General features: G+C 33.9%; 4 protein-coding genes across 4 annotated transcripts; all 4 read left to right on the forward strand.

The window, feature by feature from the left end:
• The first annotated feature begins 4,479 nt into the window (after positions 1-4,479).
• Positions 4,480-6,307, forward strand: LOC129888303 (uncharacterized). The gene is made up of 6 exons (XM_055963307.1): positions 4,480-4,884; positions 4,971-5,088; positions 5,193-5,380; positions 5,493-5,587; positions 5,719-5,868; positions 5,965-6,307. The coding sequence occupies exons 1-6, from the start codon at positions 4,548-4,550 to the stop codon at positions 6,100-6,102; spliced, it is 1,026 nt and encodes a 341-aa protein (XP_055819282.1). The 5' UTR covers positions 4,480-4,547; the 3' UTR covers positions 6,103-6,307.
• Positions 6,308-6,539: 232 nt separating this feature from the next.
• Positions 6,540-7,587, forward strand: LOC129890580 (uncharacterized). The gene is made up of 2 exons (XM_055966108.1): positions 6,540-7,150; positions 7,295-7,587. The coding sequence occupies exons 1-2, from the start codon at positions 6,721-6,723 to the stop codon at positions 7,585-7,587; spliced, it is 723 nt and encodes a 240-aa protein (XP_055822083.1). The 5' UTR covers positions 6,540-6,720.
• A 5,539-nt stretch (positions 7,588-13,126) lies between these two features.
• Positions 13,127-14,868, forward strand: LOC129888304 (uncharacterized). Its single transcript, XM_055963308.1, has 6 exons — positions 13,127-13,445; positions 13,532-13,649; positions 13,754-13,941; positions 14,054-14,148; positions 14,280-14,429; positions 14,526-14,868. The coding sequence occupies exons 1-6, from the start codon at positions 13,127-13,129 to the stop codon at positions 14,661-14,663; spliced, it is 1,008 nt and encodes a 335-aa protein (XP_055819283.1). The 3' UTR covers positions 14,664-14,868.
• Positions 14,869-15,100: 232 nt separating this feature from the next.
• Positions 15,101-21,316, forward strand: LOC129890581 (uncharacterized). The gene is made up of 5 exons (XM_055966109.1): positions 15,101-15,711; positions 15,856-16,115; positions 16,362-16,544; positions 19,627-19,772; positions 21,094-21,316. The coding sequence occupies exons 1-5, from the start codon at positions 15,282-15,284 to the stop codon at positions 21,314-21,316; spliced, it is 1,242 nt and encodes a 413-aa protein (XP_055822084.1). The 5' UTR covers positions 15,101-15,281.
• Positions 21,317-24,064: the final 2,748 nt, after the last annotated feature.

Raw genomic sequence — 24,064 nt, forward strand, 5'->3', positions numbered from 1 at the left:
GATGACTTTTTCTATGTGAATAAAAAGTACAAGATGGACAACAGTGTGATGCATGGAGAATGCCCAAACATCTGGAAGAACATTGGGAAAAGCACGGCTCCCACCAAGGCTAAATGTTTGACCAAGTTAATGGTGAAGAGAGCATGCCTTACACATGAGGTTCTACAAAAGAAGGGGAGAGTAGTAGTGACAAGATGTTTTTTGTGCAACGAAACTGGGGAGACAACAACCATATTTTTTTGCATTGCAAGTTCGCTACACAACTGTGGAACATGTTCCTTAGTCTTGTAAAGACTTAATGGACAATGCCTAAGCATTCTGCAGATTTGGTGAGTTGCAGGATGAGAAGAGGGGGTAGCAAGAGTCAGAAAAAATGGTGAAGGACAATACCTTCAAGTATATGGTGGACGGAAGGAAAGGAATAAGAGATGTTTTGAAGACAAGATCAAGTCCATTCATGATGTGAAATGGAACTGTTTAGTGTCTTGTTTCTCTTGGTGTTAAGGAAACTGTATAGAAGAAGTAGATGAGCTTGTAGATTTCTTATGTGCTCTGTAAAGCTTAAAAGCTTAACCTTACTACATTGTAATTTTTTGGAGGTGGACTGCACTCTTTAATGCAGAAGAATACAACAGTACTTCTTCTCAAAAAAAGCTGAAATGGACCAAAGAAGCCCTAAATGAATATTGGGCTTCAAAACCGATTGATCAAGATGCACAAGAACCTTATCCGCCGTCTACAAATTCTCTCCAATGGAATGATAATACACTCCCGATCATACAGGTCTCACAAGAAAAGTCACCAGAAAATTTTAACCAATAGAATGATAAGTTCTCCCGCTCACATAGGTCTCACAGCAAAAATCACCAGCTAAAAGAAAAAAATATTGAAGCAGAGGAGAGAAGGGGGAACTAACTGTAGTTAAAAAGAAAGGAGACAATTAACTGAAAGGCCTGGAGTTGAGTACAAAATTTATGAGTTATGGAACTAGAAGTAGATGGGGATATCTGGCGATAGGAAAATGATGAAGCTCAATATTGTTTCATGGAATGTTAGGGGGATGAATAGTGTGATGAAAAGGGCTGTATTGAAAAATATCCTGAACACTTGGAAGGCAGATTTGATCTGTTTTCAGGAAGCCAAGGTAGAAGGGGAGATCACTGACATAATCAAAGAAGTTTGGGGGAACAGATGGGTTAATTATGCCCAATTAGAGGCCAGTGGGACTAAATGAGACATAGTCATAATGTGGGGCAAAAGAGAATGGGAGGGGTATATTAGTAGTGTAGGCAAGTACTCTGTCACCTGCAGTTTCACAGGGAAGTGCCACGATTTCAATTGGCACCTCACAGGAATCTATTCTCCAAAAGTTAGAGAGGAGAGGGAAGAAACTTGGTGGGAGATTGGTGCAGGTTTGAGCTTTTTGAGAAAGATTCTTTGGAACACTCCTGTTTTCTTTGCTTGTGATCTATACAGATCCATCATGGTGTGTTAATCTAATTTATTTATCTCTTTATTACTTGCTTCTTCTATAAATTAGTTTTAAAATATATTTTTAAAGTTTAACCACTATTTTTTTATAAGATTAACTTGTTTGCAGGTTGTCTATGCCTTTAATGTATCTCTATATGTTTGAATATAATATGTCCTTTTATGATTTAATACATTTTTGAAATTAAAGTTATTGATTCTTGATTTTGTATGTCTTGATTGATAATTAAATTGTTAATTCTTGACTTAACTTGATGAATTTGGATCGGATAATTGTGGTCTTAATTTATTATTTCGTATAATAGCTTCTTATCAATTATTGATAGTAGACCCCTTTAGCATGAGTTTTGGGACTTTTGGACAGAGTTTGTTGTCTTTTAGCTTGATTTTTTTCCAATTATTTTGAATTGATCTGAATTGATTTGGTTGCTAAACTTTTGATCTTGATTAATTTTATTGTTGAAAATTTTGTCACCTTCTTTGAAATATATGTCCTTCCGATGACTTATTTGAAAAAGAAAGTCTGACTAAAATGGAGATACGCCATTTTTTTTGAATTTTCTTGTCTTTTTTGATTGTCTTTTTATCAATATAAAAAAAGACAACACACAAACAGAGAAGGGAGAAAAAGATATACACAAAAAAGAACACAAGAACACAAACACAGTAGTGAAAGAAAAGAAAGAAATATTTATACTTTACATTTTTTACTCCTAAGACTAAAACAAAAACAAAAAGAAAAGATTTCTTGCATACTTTAATATTCTGTTTCTAATTATTGGTATCGCTGTTCAGATTTTTATTTGCTTATTCCTCCTATTCGAAATATTCAAGTTAGTCCCAACTTTTCTTTACATGTATGAATCTATTATTTTTGAAATGTATTCTTATCTTTATTTGATTGCTTTGTTAAGGTAAAATTGTATAATAATGATGTACCTTTATATTATTAGTGCACTGCTTGTATTTTGTTTATGGTTTAACAGAGTTTGAACTTCAAAGTTCAAGACACGAAGAGTTGCGAACGAAAATTTAAGATGTCATTATTTCTTTTTACATTTTTTATATTATTTTATTCACTTACCTTTTATTTTAGTTTGTAATAATGTTGTAAACTCTACTTTGCATAATAATAAATAATTGGGGACTGTCTAAAGGAGGAAGGTAACTACGTGCTACTTGATATATTTTTATCGTAACTTATTTATGTATGTCTTGAAGTATGCCTATATGAATATTATTAAAATCCTCAGTGACGTGTGTTTAAATTTTATCAATAATTTTTTTAAAGCATTTCTAGTGGTAGACATCAAGATTAGGATTTTTATTTTTTTGTGTTGTTTGGTAATGACTTTAAAATCATTTTGTTTTAAAAAAGAAAAAAGGATAAAGTAGTTTATGCTTTAGAAATCATGACCATAAATAATTCTTTGTCTATTAAATCAAATCATAGGGCCACTCATACAACTTGCTATATCATGATCACACCTATCTAGATATTATGAAATTATTCATATAAATTGAATTGAGTCACATTGGCATCTTCCATTTAGATATTGTTTCATAGGATTTATTTAATGTTTTTTTTGTATGTTTAAAATCATATGGAAGTCATGCCACTAGTATCATGCTTAGATCTAAATTAAAGTAATAGTTTTTAATGAATTAGTCTAAAAAAGTAAATTAATAAAATATTGATTTTATTTCTGTTGAACTGAATTTATGCATATGATTTTAATCATGTAGATAAAAAATTATTGATTTTTAAGAAACTGAAAAAGAAAAAATCCTTTAGTCATTCTTTGAGCAAAAAGTAATTTTAGAAAATTATTTTCTGTCCTTTTGATGTGTAAGAATCTTTAGAAAAATATTTTCTATCCTTTTGACGTTTAAGAATATTTTAGACATTCTTTTTTTTTGGTTCTTTCTCTCGTCGGTTAGAAAAAAAAAATCAAATAAACTAATTATGACCTAACATAAAATGATTGATTGAAAGGGAAAAAAAAAGAGAGAAGTGAATTTCGTTAGTTTTGAGAGATAAATTTGAGCAAGTTCTTCCTTGATAGAGAAATATTTGGGATCAAATTTAGATGGAGGCCACATTTACTTTATTTCATATGGTCGAAGAACATATTTAAAATTAAATTCAAAAGGTAAAAACATTTTTTAGGTGAGTGCACTCACTGTGCCACGTCACCCCTTAAGGGGATATTTAATTCACTTAAAAGATGTTAATGAGGATATTTAAACATATGTATAATTAAAATGCTAAAGTAAATTTTGATGCCAAGGTCGGAGAGAATTTGATATATTTACTCTTAATTAAAGGACTCAATGACAAGTTATATTGAGTCTGAAATAAATTTTGGTATAACTACATGTAATTATAATTTTTAAATTTATATAGTCTATTTGATTCAATTTCTTTCGGTAATTTTTGCTTTAAATCAAAACCTAAACAAATTATGTTGGTTTTTAAAATAAGAATAAAATCAAATGAAACAAATAAAATTACTGTCATTTTTTCTTCGAGGTTCGATTTGATAGAGTTTTTTGATTTTTCGTAAACGCCCTGCCTTTTGGCTTCAAGTTTAGGTTAAAGAAGTATAAAAAGTCGAAAAGTGACTTATATATGTTGTCTCTTATTTGTTGCTATCTAAAAATATAATAATTTTAGTACCCATTTTTTTAGGGGTTTGCAAATTGCCACTAAAAAAGCTAGTTTTTGAAGTGATGTGAAAGATTTGAAAAAATGATTATTTTTTTTGTGAAAATAAAGGAAAAGAGATATAAAAGAGTAATTACGTCGTCGTTTAAAGTAAGTCCTCATGGTGCATCGCGTCACATCGTAATTTTCGGAGAGTAGAAATTAAAAAATAAAAAAAGAAATTCAAAATGAAGAATGCAACGGTTATTAACTTCCTCTTCCCTCCTTCCCCTTGTACTTATATACTATTCTTTTGAAATCTGTTAATCTTCTACTCTATTTTCTCCTCTCTCTTTCAATCCTCTGTGGCGCCGCTTGGTGTAGGCCAAGCGTCGGCGTCGCAAAAATAATGGACAATCATAATACATCCATTGTGCCTTATCATGACCCTTTTGATGATGATGATGATGATGATGATGATGATTCTTTTGTTAATATTTCACTCTTTGATGAAAATCCAACCATTGACGGCGGTGACCACCCACCACCTTTAGATGAAAATCCAACAAATTTGAATTCTGATTTTGGTGTCTCCGACTATGATCCAATTTTGCTTGACATTTCATACGAATGTAGTAATCATTTGGTTGGGAATAGTACCAATGCAGAGGGTGATGTTCTGGGGAATAATAATAATAATAATTTGCATAATTGCCAAATTCTAAGAGAAATAACTCATGCCGATGGTCAGTGTGTTTATCTCTTAAATTTCTCTTTGGTTTTGGGGGATTGTGGAATTTTGAAGTAATTTAGTTGTTTGTTTCCTTCACAGGCTTGTTGATATCTAAGCTTGGAATTTTCGGAACAATAGGAAGGATCAGTCATGCAAGTCTTGAGAAATACACAATGGATTTTTCTGATCAAAGCCATGTCTCATCCCAAACATATGAGTACGGAGTTACATACCCTTCTCTATTGCTCTAGTTTATTTATAATGTACCTTTTTTTACTTGTTTGCTGAAATTAACTCTAGTTTTATATTCTTCTTCAACAGTTTTAGCAATGATAGTATAAGCAGTGTGAAGCAATTTTTAGTTCAATATTTCGAGGCTTGTAAGGGTGATGGTTATATGGTGCTCGAAGATCCACTCTGTGAATTCTATCAAGCTTTAGGTGTTGGATTTGACGGTAGTGACTGTATTGACATTGATGGTCTACTTCAGTTATCTCCAACAACTTCGCGTAAGTAGCGTCTTTGCTTAGTCCTTTCATCTGAATAAATTATACAAAATATTGCTTTAGTACTTTCATCTGTATCACCGAGATAATGTTCTTGCACGATATTTACATGCAGATGATATCCAAATGGAACAGCAAGAAATGGCAAACGAAAAAAACGAGGGCACTAGCAGTGACATGAGACACGAAAAGATCCCCCTTTCAGCACAGGTTTGTAGTTTGCACGCAGAGAGCTTATTAATATATATGGCATCAAAAAATTACTTGATTGTTCATTTTCTCTGATACTACATTTATGTAGAGATTTTGCATTCTGATCACTTTTTTCTTTGATAGGGCAGAGGGAAAGAACTGCAAAGTTGAAATTGAAAGACTTTGCAGGATATCTCCATCTTCCCATTGAGACAGCAGCTAAGAAATTGAAAATATGTCCTACTGTGATGAAAAAAATTTGCCGAAGGGATGGCTTACCAAGATGGCCCTATAGAAAGGTCTCTTCTTTTTTCCCTTCCACCATCCCGCCCCTCATTTCTACATTGCCTTGATAATTGAGGTCACGGAATTTATTGCCTTGGAAATGATTGCAGATTAAAAGCATTAAGAGGAAGATATCGGAGCGAGGAAAGAGTTTAAGCTCTACTGATGTTAAAGAAAGGGAGAGTGCAAAGATCGACATCAGGAAGCTGGAAAAGGAACTTGCTAACATTTTAAAAAGAATTCAATGACATCACATAGGTTTCTTATAAGTTAATAGTAATTCTCAACCATTTTTTGTCTCTACAGACTTCGCTTATTACTTGTATTTTTTATTTCTATTGTATTTATAGTTGAAGGCAGATTTAAATGTACAAAATGAGTTATATTGTGTATATACAGAATTTAGGAGTTTGAAACTTTCATATTTCTTTCTGTAATAAAGTTTGTTATGTAGCATAAGCCCACATTTCCGAGTGTCTTAGAGTTAATACAGCAGTTTGTTAGAACTACATTCCATTGGTTGTTCTATGTTTGCTTTTTGTTTGTACTCATGCCAACATCCTAGTAGTTAAAAGGACAAAATTTGCTTGTTTTATTCTCAGAATATACCATGTTTTGGAGCAATTTCCATTCTAGTTCAGATTGTTGTTTTTTCACTTTGTTGGCGTTTTGCTCACAAGAATCTGTAGAGCCGGCCTGTTTGATAAATGACCCTTCGGATACATCAAACCAGAGAGAATATTTCTCTAAGCAAATTATTGAAGACCACAGTACCTTTCTGACGTTCACAACTAGAAATCTAATTCACCTTGAGATGTCCGTGCTCGAGTTCATTAACAGAAAGGGTTGATCAGTGCTAGATATATATGAAGCTATTGCGGCTACTCAAGAAATACTACTGTTCCATCTTCAAGAAGAAGAAGAAGAAGCAGATGGCGAATGTTGAGAAAGTTGTTGGTGTGAAGAAAGTGAGGCAAAAAGATCCAGATGGATGGGATCTGAGCATGCCACTCCCAGGGGACATCATAGAAGGTATTGCTGAATTAGCTGCTGATGATGACTCCTTTATTCAGGCCAAAGCATGGTCAGAGTTAACCTTATTTCTTGGTAAAATTGCTGGACATTTTGTTTGGTTCAAGGTTAGAAGGGGAGAGAGTACACTTAAACTCAGAGGATATGTCTTAGTTGAACGACGTTCCAATCTCCAGAAAAGGTTTGTCGTTAGAGCAGCATCTGATGAGAGACATCTTGCTGTTATAGCAGAATTAACTTTCGAACGTTGCACTGAACTCCAGGGTATAATTCTTCCTTCCACTACTACTACACATTTAAATAGAGTAAAACATCTTTATACTGTCTGCGTATTATGTATTTTTGCAGCAGTCTACCAGGAACATCGTACATAAATTATTTATAGCGGAATTTTGTTTGATGATGCAGAAATGAGCAGAAGAATGGTCAATTCGGGATCACGGGGGTATAACCAAATGGGATTACAATATGACTGGAAGATGAAGGTGGGAACTTATCTACCAGATTCTCGTTCTACAGTTGTATGCTCCATAGTTTTTATGCCTCTGACAAGAGAGTATAGAGTAGAAGCCACATTAGTTCGTACCATGGCCTGGTTTTCAGCAGCAGTATCTTCAGGAATCCCTCTTGTATTCATTAACATTCAAACCGGGCAAATCAACAATTTGGTATTCCTCTCTACCTTTTCTGGTCGAGTTTAATTTCTATACATTGATAGTGTAAAATAATTCTTTACAACATTAAATCACCTAAAATCACTACAAATAACTGTACAAAATAAGGGGATTACTAACCTGGATAACAGATGGAAAATTCTTTAAGCTGTCAGTGTATATAACTAAATGAGTTCACCCAAACAAAAAGTTGCATCGTCAACTAATCTTTTCGTTCTTCTTCATGCTTTTTGTGTAAAGGAGAAGAGAAACACTAGTGGAAAAGATCTCACTTGGAGTAGGCAACTAGATGGCTATGTTGGTAACCAATCCGCACAAGGTGTAAGGCTATGGTATCTACCAGGAATTGCAGAGGTTCCACTTGAATTAACACCTGAACCAACAGAAGCAAGATTTGGAATAGACATTAAACGAACAGATGAAGTAGTAGTCATTGCCTTTTCTTTTCCGAAAATGCCTTCATATATATATAACTTAAGGCTAAGACATGCTAAAAGAAAGAAAAGGTAAGCTTCACATACCTTTTATGGATTAATTATAACCCAGCTCGCCTCGTTATCTCCTTGACCTATTAACATGAGAGTAATACTAAGTTTAATAACCTTTCACTTTCCAATTTCCAACTCTACAACCAAGTACCCATAGGAATCATTTCCTTATCCAATACCCTCGACTAGTTTGTTACTAGTTCTAAAGTTATCGAAAATCGGGCAGCATTTTCCCTATAACTTTACCATCCCCGAGATTTCAAATTGGACACCGTGTCAACAACCATACCAACAACAACAACCAACAGCATATACAAGTGAATTACTTCAACATTACACAATACAAACTCCAAACAACTCGCCCGAAGCTACGATATCAAAATAGAGTTTTTAATCTTTATTTCGCAAAACCTTTAACAATACGAAAGGGAGGGTCGTGTGGCTGTAACCAGAAGTACCCACACCCCTTTTAGAACACTTTTCAGCCCTGCAACATGCCATCCAACCGCAGCACCACAATCGCAATACACTAAGTGGTGACATGTGTCAAGCCCTAAGTGGTCCAACGTACCCCCTCCTCCAACTAGAGGCTACCACGTGGTAGGTGGGGGACCACCCCCTTGCTTCAGTTGCTGCCACGTGGCATTCCCAGCTGCTTCCATATGGCACTACCTCATGCTGCCATGTGTCACTCTATTTTCCTCCTCGTGGGTTCGTAATCTCATCTTACTTTATGAAACTATGTAATCCTTACTATGTAAGTTTGGTATGCACTCAAGTAGCTTGAGTATGTAATATTTTTAAGTAGGTAGCTTACGTACGTAAGTCGAGTCCTACGACTCATTCAACAATAGCTCATAATCTTCAGCTTGAAGAAAATCCTCCATATGAGCCTTCCACCAGGAATAGTATTTCCCATTAAATAAAGGTGGTCTATTGACGTGTTGCCCTTCACCGTGTTCGAGAGGAAGTACAGAATTCATAGTAATCTTTACCTTAGTAGTTAGATTCTTTTTAAGATAACCCACTCTGATACCAATTATTAGAATACTGACCCCCTAATTTGCCTAAGGAATAGGTCTGGATAATCTGTTCCTTACCAATTATCAAGACTGGACTTCAAATGACAAATAAAGTAATGACACAATGATTTATCGTAAAAAATTTGATTCAAAAGGATGAAAAATCACGGCCTACAACTCTGTAGGATTTAACTCCACTTCACTAAAACTTTGAGCCTCAATAATTGTTTAAGATTAAAAACCTAAGCCATCTAAGGAATTATAAACTCTAATTCCTAAACTTCAACAATCACCCTTGATTGTTGAACCCTTTCTTCCAGTTTCCCCAACTAGAAGAATACTTTACTCTAAATCAACAATGATTACAACTCGATAATCACTATTACAAATAAAACAAACTTAGAACTATAAGCATAAGCCTATGGAAAAAGTAGTTCAATTTAGTTTCTTTGTCTTCACAGCACTCTGAAATCTCAATCAGAACTCTCTCAAATATGAACTCTCTCTTACTTGAATTTGTTCTGCTTGAAGCTCTCTATCGTAAGTGCGCAAGCCTTCTTTGTGAAAAACCTTCTTTATTTATAGACACTAGACTTCTCCTTCTTTGAGTGGAATTCTGTTTCTTTTCCTTGTTAAACTGCTACTGTGTTTAAGGAAAAACACTGTCTTAGATTTCCACTCTTCCGTGTATCTGTTCTTCTCCTATTCCCAGATGGATTTAGATTGATAGAAACACTAAGTTGTAACTTTTTTCTTCCATCTACTCCTTTTGTCGATCATCAAAATCATTCTTGATCCAACATAACGAATTTAGTTTCATCTATGAGCATGTTTTCAACCAACTGAAAATAATCACATTTACCGTTTTCCTAAATTAACAAAATAAGAAAACAAGTGAATATCTAGGTATTTACATACATCCGGTTTAGTTGAATGTACAGACCTTTCGGATTGCTGAGACATGACTATCAATTTTCAAAGATCAAATGACTGTATTAGTAGAAGAATATAAAAGATGAATAAGAGAATGTGAAATGAATGACAACACATATTTATTATTGAAAAAAATTATCACATTTAATCAAACTAGATGTGACAAAACATTAAAGATTAACACTTCAAAGAATCTGAAAAATCAGCAAAGAGAGATTTCATTCATGTGAATATTTCAAAAGCAAACTGCAAGAATTCACATGAATGTCTAAAAAGCTAATCAGAATAAAAAAATAATTGTAGTTTACCCATTTTTGGCCGAACTCCTGAACTTATTTATTTAATATTTTATATTTGGAGAAGAAGGACCATTATAGTGGTGTCATCAGAGACAGTTCGTCGATTTTTGGATAAAATATCTGTTTTGACACACATGTTTTTAGATAGGATCCATTATGTTGTATCCAAAAAGTATTTGTTTAGATGTCGGACTGAACCAGCTTTAGTAACTGAATTTAAACCAATTTGGATTCAAATAACTTTGCTCAAAAACAATATTTTGCAAGCGAGGCCCCATCTTTCAATCAAGTCATGTGTTTAGAACTAAATAGTATATAGGTGAATGGGCAAGAGAGAAATTAATGTCTTCACTTAAGTGTATATATGGTCTCTTTCTTAAGCAATGAAAAAATAATTCTCGAGTGTCAAGTGACCACTTTGAAAGGGATAAGTCAAATATGTATCTAGTTCAATTTTTTTAAATAGTTGATTGGAAATTGGAATAGGAGACATGGCATGGAAACTTCACCTGATCAATAAACATGAATGATGGCATATTCAGTAGTGTCTTGGATCAAGAGCCCCCCCACAAACACTTGGACCACATCTTTATTCTTCTACCCATTTATCACTTTCTTGTTTTGGTTTTCCCCCTTTTCCTTTTCCTTTTCCTTGGTTGTCTAATTCCAAACCAATCTCCAAGCATAAACTTAACAACCCTTTTTTGTCTTGTTCATCTTCATAGTCTTTTGCACTGTTGGATGAAAGCAACTTCCTTACACAATCTCTAGTTGAACTCTTTATTTTATTCTATAAGGAAAAAAAAAGATTTTCATGCATGCCCTTTATGCTCTTTCCTCAAATGGATGGAATCTTGCCTTACTTACTTTTATGATATATATCCTCTCTTTTTGTTTTGTTTATTAATGTCTGCGTTCACTTTATCCTAAATAAGAAATACAGCGAAAAGGATTCATTTTCATGATATAAAAAAAATATTGTCCTGAAAAGAAAAATAAAAAATATTTCTGTTTGAATTACTGCATACCACATTCGGATTTTTAATTGTTTGGAGGTATAAAGAATTTTGAAAAAAAATTTGGAAGTCATATTATTTCAGTTTTTAATTTTGTATCACTGTTTCAATCGGCATTTGAACTTTAGTAGACATCTTTAGCAATTCATTTTTTTTTAATGAAAGTGCTATCTAATTTATTAACATTATAATTATAGTAATAAATACTTCTCTAGGACAAAAAGTTCACTCACCAACAATATATCAACAAATCATTTTCTAAGAAACTACTTTGTAAAAAATAACTTAATTATTTTAAACATTGTAAAATATTTTTCATTTGCCAAACACAACAAGCTCAGTTATTTTTTTGAAAAAAGGACCAAAAATGTCCCTTAATTGTAGAAAAGAGAATAATTTTGTGCTTCTTCAAAATTTGATCCTAAAGATGCCCTTATGTTATGGAAGGACTCTGATTTATTCCTCATATAAAGAATAGAAAAAATTGTGATTAATGTTATGCTAAAAAAGTAAATTAATAAAATATTGATTTTATTTCTGTTGAACTGAATTTATGCATATGATTTTAATCATGTAGATAAAATTTTTTTGATTTTTAAGAAACTGAAAAAGAAAAAATCCTTTAGTCATTCTTTGAGCAAAAAGTAATTTTAGAAAATTATTTTCTGTCCTTTTGATGTGTAAGAATCTTTAGAAAAATATTTTCTATCCTTTTGACGTTTAAGAATTTTTTTAGACATTCTTTTTTTTTTGGTTCTTTCTCTCGTCGGTTAGAAAAAAAAAAATCAAATAAACTAATTATGACCTAACATAAAATGATTGATTGAAAGGGAAAAAAAAAAGAGAGAAGTGAATTTCGTTAGTTTTGAGAGATAAATTTGAGCAAGTTCTTCCTTGATAGAGAAATATTTGGGATCAAATTTAGATGGAGGCCACATTTACTTTATTTCATATGGTCGAAGAACATATTTAAAATTAAATTCAAAAGGTAAAAGCATTTTTTAGGTGAGTGCACTCACTGTGCCACGTCACCCCTTAAAGGGATATTTAATTCACTTAAAAGATGTTAATGAGGATATTTAAACATATGTATAATTAAAATGCTAAAGTAAATTTTGATGCCAAGGTCGGAGAGAATTTGATATATTTACTCTTAATTAAAGGACTCAATGACAAGTTATATTAAGTCTGAAATTAATTTTGGTATAACTACATGTAATTATAATTTTTAAATTTATATAGTCTATTTGATTCAATTTCTTACGGTAATTTTTGCTTTAAATCAAAACCTAAACAAATTATGTTGGTTTTTAAAATAAGAATAAAATCAAATGAAACAAATAAAACTACTGTCATTTTTTTCTTTGAGGTTCGATTTGATAGAGTTTTTTGATTTTTCGTAAACGCCCCTGCCTTTTGGCTTAAAGTTTAGATTAAAGAAGTATAAAAAGTCGAAAAGTGACTTATATATGTTGTCTCTTATTTGTTGCTATCTAAAAATATAATAATTTTACGTACCCATTTTTTTAGGGGTTTGCAAATTGCCACTAAAAAAGCTAGTTTTTGAAGTGATGTGAAAGATTTGAAAAAATGTTTTTTTTTTTGTGAAAATAAAGGAAAAGAGATATAAAAGAGTAATTACGTCGTCGTTTAAAGTAAGTCCTCATGGTGCATCGCGTCACATCGTAATTTCCGGAGAGTAGAAATTAAAAAATAAAAAAAGAAATTCAAAATGAAGAATGCAACGGTTATTAACTTCCTCTTCCCTCGCCGCTTGGTGTAGGCCAAGCGTCGGCGTCGCAAAAATAATGGACAATCATAATACATCCATTGTGCCTTATCATGACCCTTTTGATGATGATGATTCTTTTGTTAATATTTCACTCTTTGATGAAAACCCAACCATTGACGGCGGTGACCACCCACCACCTTTAGATGAAAATCCAACAAATTTGAATTCTGATTTTGGTGTCTCCGACTATGATCCAATTTTGCTTGACATTTCATACGAATGTAGTAATCATTTGGTTGGGAATAGTACCAATGCAGAGGGTGATGTTCTGGGGAATAATAATAATAATAATTTGCATAATTGCCAAATTCTAAGAGAAATAACTCATGCCGATGGTCAGTGTGTTTATCTCTTAAATTTCTCTTTGGTTTTGGGGGATTGTGGAATTTTGAAGTAATTTAGTTGTTTGTTTCCTTCACAGGCTTGTTGATATCTAAGCTTGGAATTTTCGGAACAATAGGAAGGATCAGTCATGCAAGTCTTGAGAAATACACAATGGATTTTTCTGATCAAAGCCATGTCTCATCCCAAACATATGAGTACGGAGTTACATACCCTTCTCTATTGCTCTAGTTTATTTATAATGTACCTTTTTTTACTTGTTTGCTGAAATTAACTCTAGTTTTATATTCTTCTTCAACAGTTTTAGCAATGATAGTATAAGCAGTGTGAAGCAATTTTTAGTTCAATATTTCGAGGCTTGTAAGGGTGATGGTTATATGGTACTCGAAGATCCACTCTGTGAATTCTATCAAGCTTTAGGTGTTGGATTTGACGGTAGTGACTGTATTGACATTGATGGTCTACTTCAGTTATCTCCAACAACTTCGCGTAAGTAGCGTCTTTGCTTAGTCCTTTCATCTGAATAAATTATACAAAATATTGCTTTAGTACTTTCATCTGTATCACCGAGATAATGTTCTTGCACGATATTTACATGCAGATGATATCCAAATGGAACAGCAAGAAATGGCAAACGAAAAAAACGAGGGCACTAGCAGTGACATGAGACACGAAAAGATCCCCCTTTCAGCACAGGTTTGTAGTTTGCACGCAGAGAGCTTATTAATATATATGGCATCAAAAAATTACTTGATTGTTCATTTTCTCTGATACTACATTTATGTAGAGATTTTGCATTCTGATCACTTTTTTCTTTGATAGGGCAGAGGGAAAGAACTGCAAAGTTGAAATTGAAAGACTTTGCAGGATATCTCCATCTTCCCATTGAGACAGCAGCTAAGAAATTGAAAATATGTCCTACTGTGATGAAAAAAATTTGCCGAAGGGATGGCTTACCAAGATGGCCCTATAGAAAGGTCTCTTCTTTTTTCCCTTCCACCATCCCGCCCCTCATTTCTACATTGCCTTGATAATTGAGGTCACGGAATTTATTGCCTTGGAAATGATTGCAGATTAAAAGCATTAAGAGGAAGATATCGGAGCGAGGAAAGAGTTTAAGCTCTACTGATGTTAAAGAAAGGGAGAGTGCAAAGATCGACATCAGGAAGCTGGAAAAGGAACTTGCTAACATTTTAAAAAGAATTCAATGACATCACATAGGTTTCTTATAAGTTAATAGTAATTCTCAACCATTTTTTGTCTCTACAGACTTCGCTTATTACTTGTATTTTTTATTTCTATTGTATTTATAGTTGAAGGCAGATTTAAATGTACAAAATGAGTTATATTGTGTATATACAGAATTTAGGAGTTTGAAACTTTCATATTTCTTTCTGTAATAAAGTTTGTTATGTAGCATAAGCCCACATTTCCGAGTGTCTTAGAGTTAATACAGCAGTTTGTTAGAACTACATTCCATTGGTTGTTCTATGTTTGCTTTTTGTTTGTACTCATGCCAACATCCTAGTAGTTAAAAGGACAAAATTTGCTTGTTTTATTCTCAGAATATACCATGTTTTGGAGCAATTTCCATTCTAGTTCAGATTGTTGTTTTTTCACTTTGTTGGCGTTTTGCTCACAAGAATCTGTAGAGCCGGCCTGTTTGATAAATGACCCTTCGGATACATCAAACCAGAGAGAATATTTCTCTAAGCAAATTATTGAAGACCACAGTACCTTTCTGACGTTCACAACTAGAAATCTAATTCACCTTGAGATGTCCGTGCTCGAGTTCATTAACAGAAAGGGTTGATCAGTGCTAGATATATATGAAGCTATTGCGGCTACTCAAGAAATACTACTGTTCCATCTTCAAGAAGAAGAAGAAGAAGCAGATGGCGAATGTTGAGAAAGTTGTTGGTGTGAAGAAAGTGAGGCAAAAAGATCCAGATGGATGGGATCTGAGCATGCCACTCCCAGGGGACATCATAGAAGGTATTGCTGAATTAGCTGCTGATGATGACTCCTTTATTCAGGCCAAAGCATGGTCAGAGTTAACCTTATTTCTTGGTAAAATTGCTGGACATTTTGTTTGGTTCAAGGTTAGAAGGGGAGAGAGTACACTTAAACTCAGAGGATATGTCTTAGTTGAACGACGTTCCAATCTCCAGAAAAGGTTTGTCGTTAGAGCAGCATCTGATGAGAGACATCTTGCTGTTATAGCAGAATTAACTTTCGAACGTTGCACTGAACTCCAGGGTATAATTCTTCCTTCCACTACTACTACACATTTAAATAGAGTAAAACATCTTTATACTGTCTGCGTATTATGTATTTTTGCAGCAGTCTACCAGGAACATCGTACATAAATTATTTATAGCGGAATTTTGTTTGATGATGCAGAAATGAGCAGAAGAATGGTCAATTCGGGATCACGGGGGTATAACCAAATGGGATTACAATATGACTGGAAGATGAAGGTGGGAACTTATCTACCAGATTCTCGTTCTACAGTTGTATGCTCCATAGTTTTTATGCCTCTGACAAGAGAGTATAGAGTAGAAGCCACATTAGTTCGTACCATGGCCTGGTTTTCAGCAGCAGTATCTTCAGGAATCCCTCTTGTATTCATTAACATTCAAACCGGGCAAATCAACAATTTGGTATTCCTCTCTACCTTTTCTGGTCGAGTTTAATTTCTATACATTGATAGTGTAAAATAATTCTTTACAACATTAAATCACCTAAAATCACTACAAATAACTGTACAAAATAAGGGGATTACTAACCTGGATAACAGATGGAAAATTCTTTAAGCTGTCAGTGTATATAACTAAATGAGTTCACCCAAACAAAAAGTTGCATCGTCAACTAATCTTTTCGTTCTTCTTCCTGCTTTTTGTGTAAAGGAGAAGAGAAACACTAGTGGAAAAGATCTCACTTGGAGTAGGCAACTAGATGGCTATGTTGGTAACCAATCCGCACAAGGTGTAAGGCTATGGTATCTACCAGGAATTGCAGAGGTTCCACTTGAATTAACACCTGAACCAACAGAAGCAAGATTTGGAATAGACATTAAACGAACAGATGAAGTAGTAGTCATTGCCTTTTCTTTTCCGAAAATGCCTTCATATATATATAACTTAAGGCTAAGACATGCTAAAAGAAAGAAAAGGTAAGCTTCACATACCTTTTATGGATTAATTATAACCCAGCTCGCCTCGTTATCTCCTTGACCTATTAACATGAGAGTAATACTAAGTTTAATAACCTTTCACTTTCCAATTTCCAACTCTACAACCAAGTACCCATAGGAATCATTTCCTTATCCAATACCCTCGACTAGTTTGTTACTAGTTCTAAAGTTATCGAAAATCGGGCAGCATTTTCCCTATAACTTTACCATCCCCGAGATTTCAAATTGGACACCGTGTCAACAACCATACCAACAACAACAACCAACAGCATATACAAGTGAATTACTTCAACATTACACAATACAAACTCCAAACAACTCGCCCGAAGCTACGATATCAAAATAGAGTTTTTAATCTTTATTTCGCAAAACCTTTAACAATACGAAAGGGAGGGTCGTGTGGCTGTAACCAGAAGTACCCACACCCCTTTTAGAACACTTTTCAGCCCTGCAACATGCCATCCAACCAGCTGCAACCGCAGCACCACAATCGCAATACACTAAGTGGTGACATGTGTCAAGCCCTAAGTGGTCCAACGCACCCCTTCCTCCAACTAGAGGCTACCACGTGGTAGGTGGGGGACCACCCCCTTGCTTCAGTTGCTTCCACGTGGCATTCCCAGCTGCTTCCATATGGCACTACCTCATGCTGCCATGTGTCACTCTATTTTCCTCCTCGTGGGTTCGTAATCTCATCTTACTTTATGAAACTATGTAATCCTTACTATGTAAGTTTGGTATGCACTCAAGTAGCTTGAGTATGTAATATTTTTAAGTAGGTAGCTTACGTACGTAAGTCGAGTCCTACGACTCATTCAACCATAGCTCATAATCTTCAGCTTGAAGAAAATCCTCCATATGAGCCTTCCACCAGGAATAGTATTTCCCATTAAATAGAGGTGGTCTATTGACGTGTTGCCCTTCACCGTGTTCGAGAGGAAGTACAGAATTCATAGTAATCTTTACCTTAGTAGTTAGATTCTTTTTAAGATAACCCACTCTGATACCAATTATTAGAATACTGACCCCCTAATTTGCCTAAGGAATAGGTCTGGATAATCTGTTCCTTACCAATTATCAAGACTGGACTTCAAATGACAAATAAAGTAATGACACAATGATTTATCGTAAAAAATTTGATTCAAAAGGATGAAAAATCACGGCCTACAACTCTGTAGGATTTAACTCCACTTCACTAAAACTTTGAGCCTCAATAATTGTTTAAGATTAAAAACCTAAGCCATCTAAGGAATTATAAACTCTAATTCCTAAACTTCAACAATCACCCTTGATTGTTGAACCCTTTCTTCCAGTTTCCCCAACTAGAAGAATACTTTACTCTAAATCAACAATGATTACAACTCGATAATCACTATTACAAATAAAACAAACTTAGAACTATAAGCATAAGCCTATGGAAAAAGTAGTTCAATTTAGTTTCTTTGTCTTCACAGCACTCTGAAATCTCAATCAGAACTCTCTCAAATATGAACTCTCTCTTACTTGAATTTGTTCTGCTTGAAGCTCTCTATCGTAAGTGCGCAAGCCTTCTTTGTGAAAAACCTTCTTTATTTATAGACACTAGACTTCTCCTTCTTTGAGTGGAATTCTGTTTCTTTTCCTTGTTAAACTGCTACTGTGTTTAAGGAAAAACACTGTCTTAGATTTCCACTCTTCCGTGTATCTGTTCTTCTCCTACTCCCAGATGGATTTAGATTGATAGAAACACTAAGTTGTAACTTTTTTCTTCCATCTACTCCTTTTGTCGATCATCAAAATCATTCTTGATCCAACATAACGAATTTAGTTTCATCTATGAGCATGTTTTCAACCAACTGAAAATAATCACATTTACCGTTTTCCTAAATTAACAAAATAAGAAAACAAGTGAATATCTAGGTATTTACATACATCCGGTTTAGTTGAATGTACAGACCTTTCGGATTGCTGAGACATGACTATCAATTTTCAAAGATCAAATGACTGTATTAGTAGAAGAATATAAAAGATGAATAAGAGAATGTGAAATGAATGACAACACATATTTATTATTGAAAAAAATTATCACATTTAATCAAACTAGATGTGACAAAACATTAAAGATTAACACTTCAAAGAATCTGAAAAATCAGCAAAGAGAGATTTCATTCATGTGAATATTTCAAAAGCAAACTGCAAGAATTCACATGAATGTCTAAAAAGCTAATCAGAATAAAAAAATAATTGTAGTTTACCCATTTTTGGCCGAACTCCTGAACTTATTTATTTAATATTTTATATTTGGAGAAGAAGGACCATTATAGTGGTGTCATCAGAGACAGTTCGTCGATTTTTGGATAAAATATCTGTTTTGACACACATGTTTTTAGATAGGATCCATTATGTTGTATCCAAAAAGTATTTGTTTAGATGTCGGACTGAACCAGCTTTAGTAACTGAATTTAAACCAATTTGGATTCAAATAACTTTGCTCAAAAACAATATTTTGCAAGCGAGGCCCCATCTTTCAATCAAGTCATGTGTTTAGAACTAAATAGTATATAGGTGAATGGGCAAGAGAGAAATTAATGTCTTCACTTAAGTGTATATATGGTCTCTTTCTTGTTAAAATGGATAGGCTTCTGTATCATAATTGTACTGGGTTTTTCACTTTGATAGGGGACTCAGTAAAGGGGACCTTCTATCCCCCTTCCTATTCATTTTAGCCATGGAAGGCCTCAATAGTATGATGAGGATACCACTAGAATAACTAACTGAGGGGCTTCAAGTCTTCAACATAGGAGGAGGTGGGAGAGGGGATCTGGAGATCTGCCATTTGCTATATGCAGATGATACTGTTTTAATCTGTGAACCTAAAGTGGAACAAGTTTGCAACATTAGTGTCTTGCTGCTAGTAGTGTTTGAAGTTGTATCTGGCTTAAGGGTGAACGAGAGGAAGAGCAACATTAATCCTGTCAAAGAAGTGTCTTAACATTCAGACTTTTGGTAGCATACTTGGGTGTGGTGTGGGTTATCTGCTCACAGTGTACCTAGAGATGCCTTTAGGCAGGAGACACAAGGATGCGGAGATTTGGGAGAACATTCTGGAGAAAGCTGAGAAGAGGTTGGCTCAGTGGAAAGCACAGTACCTTTCACTAGGGAGAAGGGTCACACTAATCAACTCAGTGTTGAACTCTCTCCCTACCTATGTGATGTCTCTATTTTCTATACCTGCAAGTGTGATCAAGAGGCTAAACAAACTGAGAAGAGACTTCCTAAGGAAAGGCAACAAGGAAAGTGGGTGGTTGGGATCTGGGAGGGGGGGGGTGGGGGCAGATTATCTGGTCAAATGGGAGGTGGTGCAACAGAGCAAAGGTCAAGGGGGTATTGGATCAGAAACTTGAGAATCCAGAATAACAGTCTAATGATGAAACGGTGATGGAGATTTAGTGCAAAAGAATCTACTTTATGGAAGGAGGTCATATCCCCAAGTTTGGCCAATCTAGCCCATGATATTCTAATGAGGGTGAACTGGATGGGAGTTTGGAGGACGATCAGATCAATATGGCCAAAACTACAAGGCAATTCCAGTATTAGGGTTGGAGATGGTACCAATAGCTTGTTCTGGAAGGATGATTGGATTGGGCAAGCCCCTTAGCAAGAAGCTTACCCTGATCTTATGATGCTGAGTAGTAATCCTGAAGCAACCATTTTTGAGAGCTGGTCAAAAATCAAAGGTGGATTCTAAATTTTAGAAGACATTTGAATGACCGGGAGATAGATAGGGTGACAACTCTTTTGTGTGAAGTGGAAGATTTTCCTAGCACTACTATGCAACATGATACACTGAGATGGAGAAATTTAAGGGATGACTTTTTCTATGTGAATAAAAAGTACAAGATGGACAACAGTGTGATGCATGGAGAATGCCCAAACATCTGGAAGAACATTGGGAAAAGCACGGCTCCCACCAAGGCTAAATGTTTGACCAAGTTAATGGTGAAGAGAGCATGCCTTACACATGAGGTTCTACAAAAGAAGGGGAGAGTAGTAGTGACAAGATGTTTTTTGTGCAACGAAACTGGGGAGACAACAACCATATTTTTTTGCATTGCAAGTTCGCTACACAACTGTGGAACATGTTCCTTAGTCTTGTAAAGACTTAATGGACAATGCCTAAGCATTCTGCAGATTTGGTGAGTTGCAGGATGAGAAGAGGGGGTAGCAAGAGTCAGAAAAAATGGTGAAGGACAATACCTTCAAGTATATGGTGGACGGAAGGAAAGGAATAAGAGATGTTTTGAAGACAAGATCAAGTCCATTCATGATGTGAAATGGAACTGTTTAGTGTCTTGTTTCTCTTGGTGTTAAGGAAACTGTATAGAAGAAGTAGATGAGCTTGTAGATTTCTTATGTGCTCTGTAAAGCTTAAAAGCTTAACCTTACTACATTGTAATTTTTTGGAGGTGGACTGCACTCTTTAATGCAGAAGAATACAACAGTACTTCTTCTCAAAAAAAGCTGAAATGGACCAAAGAAGCCCTAAATGAATATTGGGCTTCAAAACCGATTGATCAAGATGCACAAGAACCTTATCCGCCGTCTACAAATTCTCTCCAATGGAATGATAATACACTCCCGATCATACAGGTCTCACAAGAAAAGTCACCAGAAAATTTTAACCAATAGAATGATAAGTTCTCCCGCTCACATAGGTCTCACAGCAAAAATCACCAGCTAAAAGAAAAAAATATTGAAGCAGAGGAGAGAAGGGGGAACTAACTGTAGTTAAAAAGAAAGGAGACAATTAACTGAAAGGCCTGGAGTTGAGTACAAAATTTATGAGTTATGGAACTAGAAGTAGATGGGGATATCTGGCGATAGGAAAATGATGAAGCTCAATATTGTTTCATGGAATGTTAGGGGGATGAATAGTGTGATGAAAAGGGCTGTATTGAAAAATATCCTGAACACTTGGAAGGCAGATTTGATCTGTTTTCAGGAAGCCAAGGTAGAAGGGGAGATCACTGACATAATCAAAGAAGTTTGGGGGAACAGATGGGTTAATTATGCCCAATTAGAGGCCAGTGGGACTAAATGAGACATAGTCATAATGTGGGGCAAAAGAGAATGGGAGGGGTATATTAGTAGTGTAGGCAAGTACTCTGTCACCTGCAGTTTCACAGGGAAGTGCCACGATTTCAATTGGCACCTCACAGGAATCTATTCTCCAAAAGTTAGAGAGGAGAGGGAAGAAACTTGGTGGGAGATTGGTGCAGGTTTGAGCTTTTTGAGAAAGATTCTTTGGAACACTCCTGTTTTCTTTGCTTGTGATCTATACAGATCCATCATGGTGTGTTAATCTAATTTATTTATCTCTTTATTACTTGCTTCTTCTATAAATTAGTTTTAAAATATATTTTTAAAGTTTAACCACTATTTTTTTATAAGATTAACTTGTTTGCAGGTTGTCTATGCCTTTAATGTATCTCTATATGTTTGAATATAATATGTCCTTTTATGATTTAATACATTTTTGAAATTAAAGTTATTGATTCTTGATTTTGTATGTCTTGATTGATAATTAAATTGTTAATTCTTGACTTAACTTGATGAATTTGGATCGGATAATTGTGGTCTTAATTTATTATTTCGTATAATAGCTTCTTATCAATTATTGATAGTAGACCCCTTTAGCATGAGTTTTGGGACTTTTGGACAGAGTTTGTTGTCTTTTAGCTTGATTTTTTTCCAATTATTTTGAATTGATCTGAATTGATTTGGTTGCTAAACTTTTGATCTTGATTAATTTTATTGTTGAAAATTTTGTCACCTTCTTTGAAATATATGTCCTTCCGATGACTTATTTGAAAAAGAAAGTCTGACTAAAATGGAGATACGCCATTTTTTTTGAATTTTCTTGTCTTTTTTGATTGTCTTTTTATCAATATAAAAAAAGACAACACACAAACAGAGAAGGGAGAAAAAGATATACACAAAAAAGAACACAAGAACACAAACACAGTAGTGAAAGAAAAGAAAGAAATATTTATACTTTACATTTTTTACTCCTAAGACTAAAACAAAAACAAAAAGAAAAGATTTCTTGCATACTTTAATATTCTGTTTCTAATTATTGGTATCGCTGTTCAGATTTTTATTTGCTTATTCCTCCTATTCGAAATATTCAAGTTAGTCCCAACTTTTCTTTACATGTATGAATCTATTATTTTTGAAATGTATTCTTATCTTTATTTGATTGCTTTGTTAAGGTAAAATTGTATAATAATGATGTACCTTTATATTATTAGTGCACTGCTTGTATTTTGTTTATGGTTTAACAGAGTTTGAACTTCAAAGTTCAAGACACGAAGAGTTGCGAACGAAAATTTAAGATGTCATTATTTCTTTTTACATTTTTTATATTATTTTATTCACTTACCTTTTATTTTAGTTTGTAATAATGTTGTAAACTCTACTTTGCATAATAATAAATAATTGGGGACTGTCTAAAGGAGGAAGGTAACTACGTGCTACTTGATATATTTTTATCGTAACTTATTTATGTATGTCTTGAAGTATGCCTATATGAATATTATTAAAATCCTCAGTGACGTGTGTTTAAATTTTATCAATAATTTTTTTAAAGCATTTCTAGTGGTAGACATCAAGATTAGGATTTTTATTTTTTTGTGTTGTTTGGTAATGACTTTAAAATCATTTTGTTTTAAAAAAGAAAAAAGGATAAAGTAGTTTATGCTTTAGAAATCATGACCATAAATAATTCTTTGTCTATTAAATCAAATCATAGGGCCACTCATACAACTTGCTATATCATGATCACACCTATCTAGATATTATGAAATTATTCATATAAATTGAATTGAGTCACATTGGCATCTTCCATTTAGATATTGTTTCATAGGATTTATTTAATGTTTTTTTTGTATGTTTAAAATCATATGGAAGTCATGCCACTAGTATCATGCTTAGATCTAAATTAAAGTAATAGTTTTTAATGAATTAGTCTAAAAAAGTAAATTAATAAAATATTGATTTTATTTCTGTTGAACTGAATTTATGCATATGATTTTAATCATGTAGATAAAAAATTATTGATTTTTAAGAAACTGAAAAAGAAAAAATCCTTTAGTCATTCTTTGAGCAAAAAGTAATTTTAGAAAATTATTTTCTGTCCTTTTGATGTGTAAGAATCTTTAGAAAAATATTTTCTATCCTTTTGACGTTTAAGAATATTTTAGACATTCTTTTTTTTTGGTTCTTTCTCTCGTCGGTTAGAAAAAAAAATCAAATAAACTAATTATGACCTAACATAAAATGATTGATTGAAAGGGAAAAAAAAAGAGAGAAGTGAATTTCGTTAGTTTTGAGAGATAAATTTGAGCAAGTTCTTCCTTGATAGAGAAATATTTGGGA

This window comes from Solanum dulcamara, chromosome 5, assembly GCF_947179165.1.
Source record: "Solanum dulcamara chromosome 5, daSolDulc1.2, whole genome shotgun sequence".
Taxonomy (NCBI): domain Eukaryota; kingdom Viridiplantae; phylum Streptophyta; class Magnoliopsida; order Solanales; family Solanaceae; genus Solanum; species Solanum dulcamara.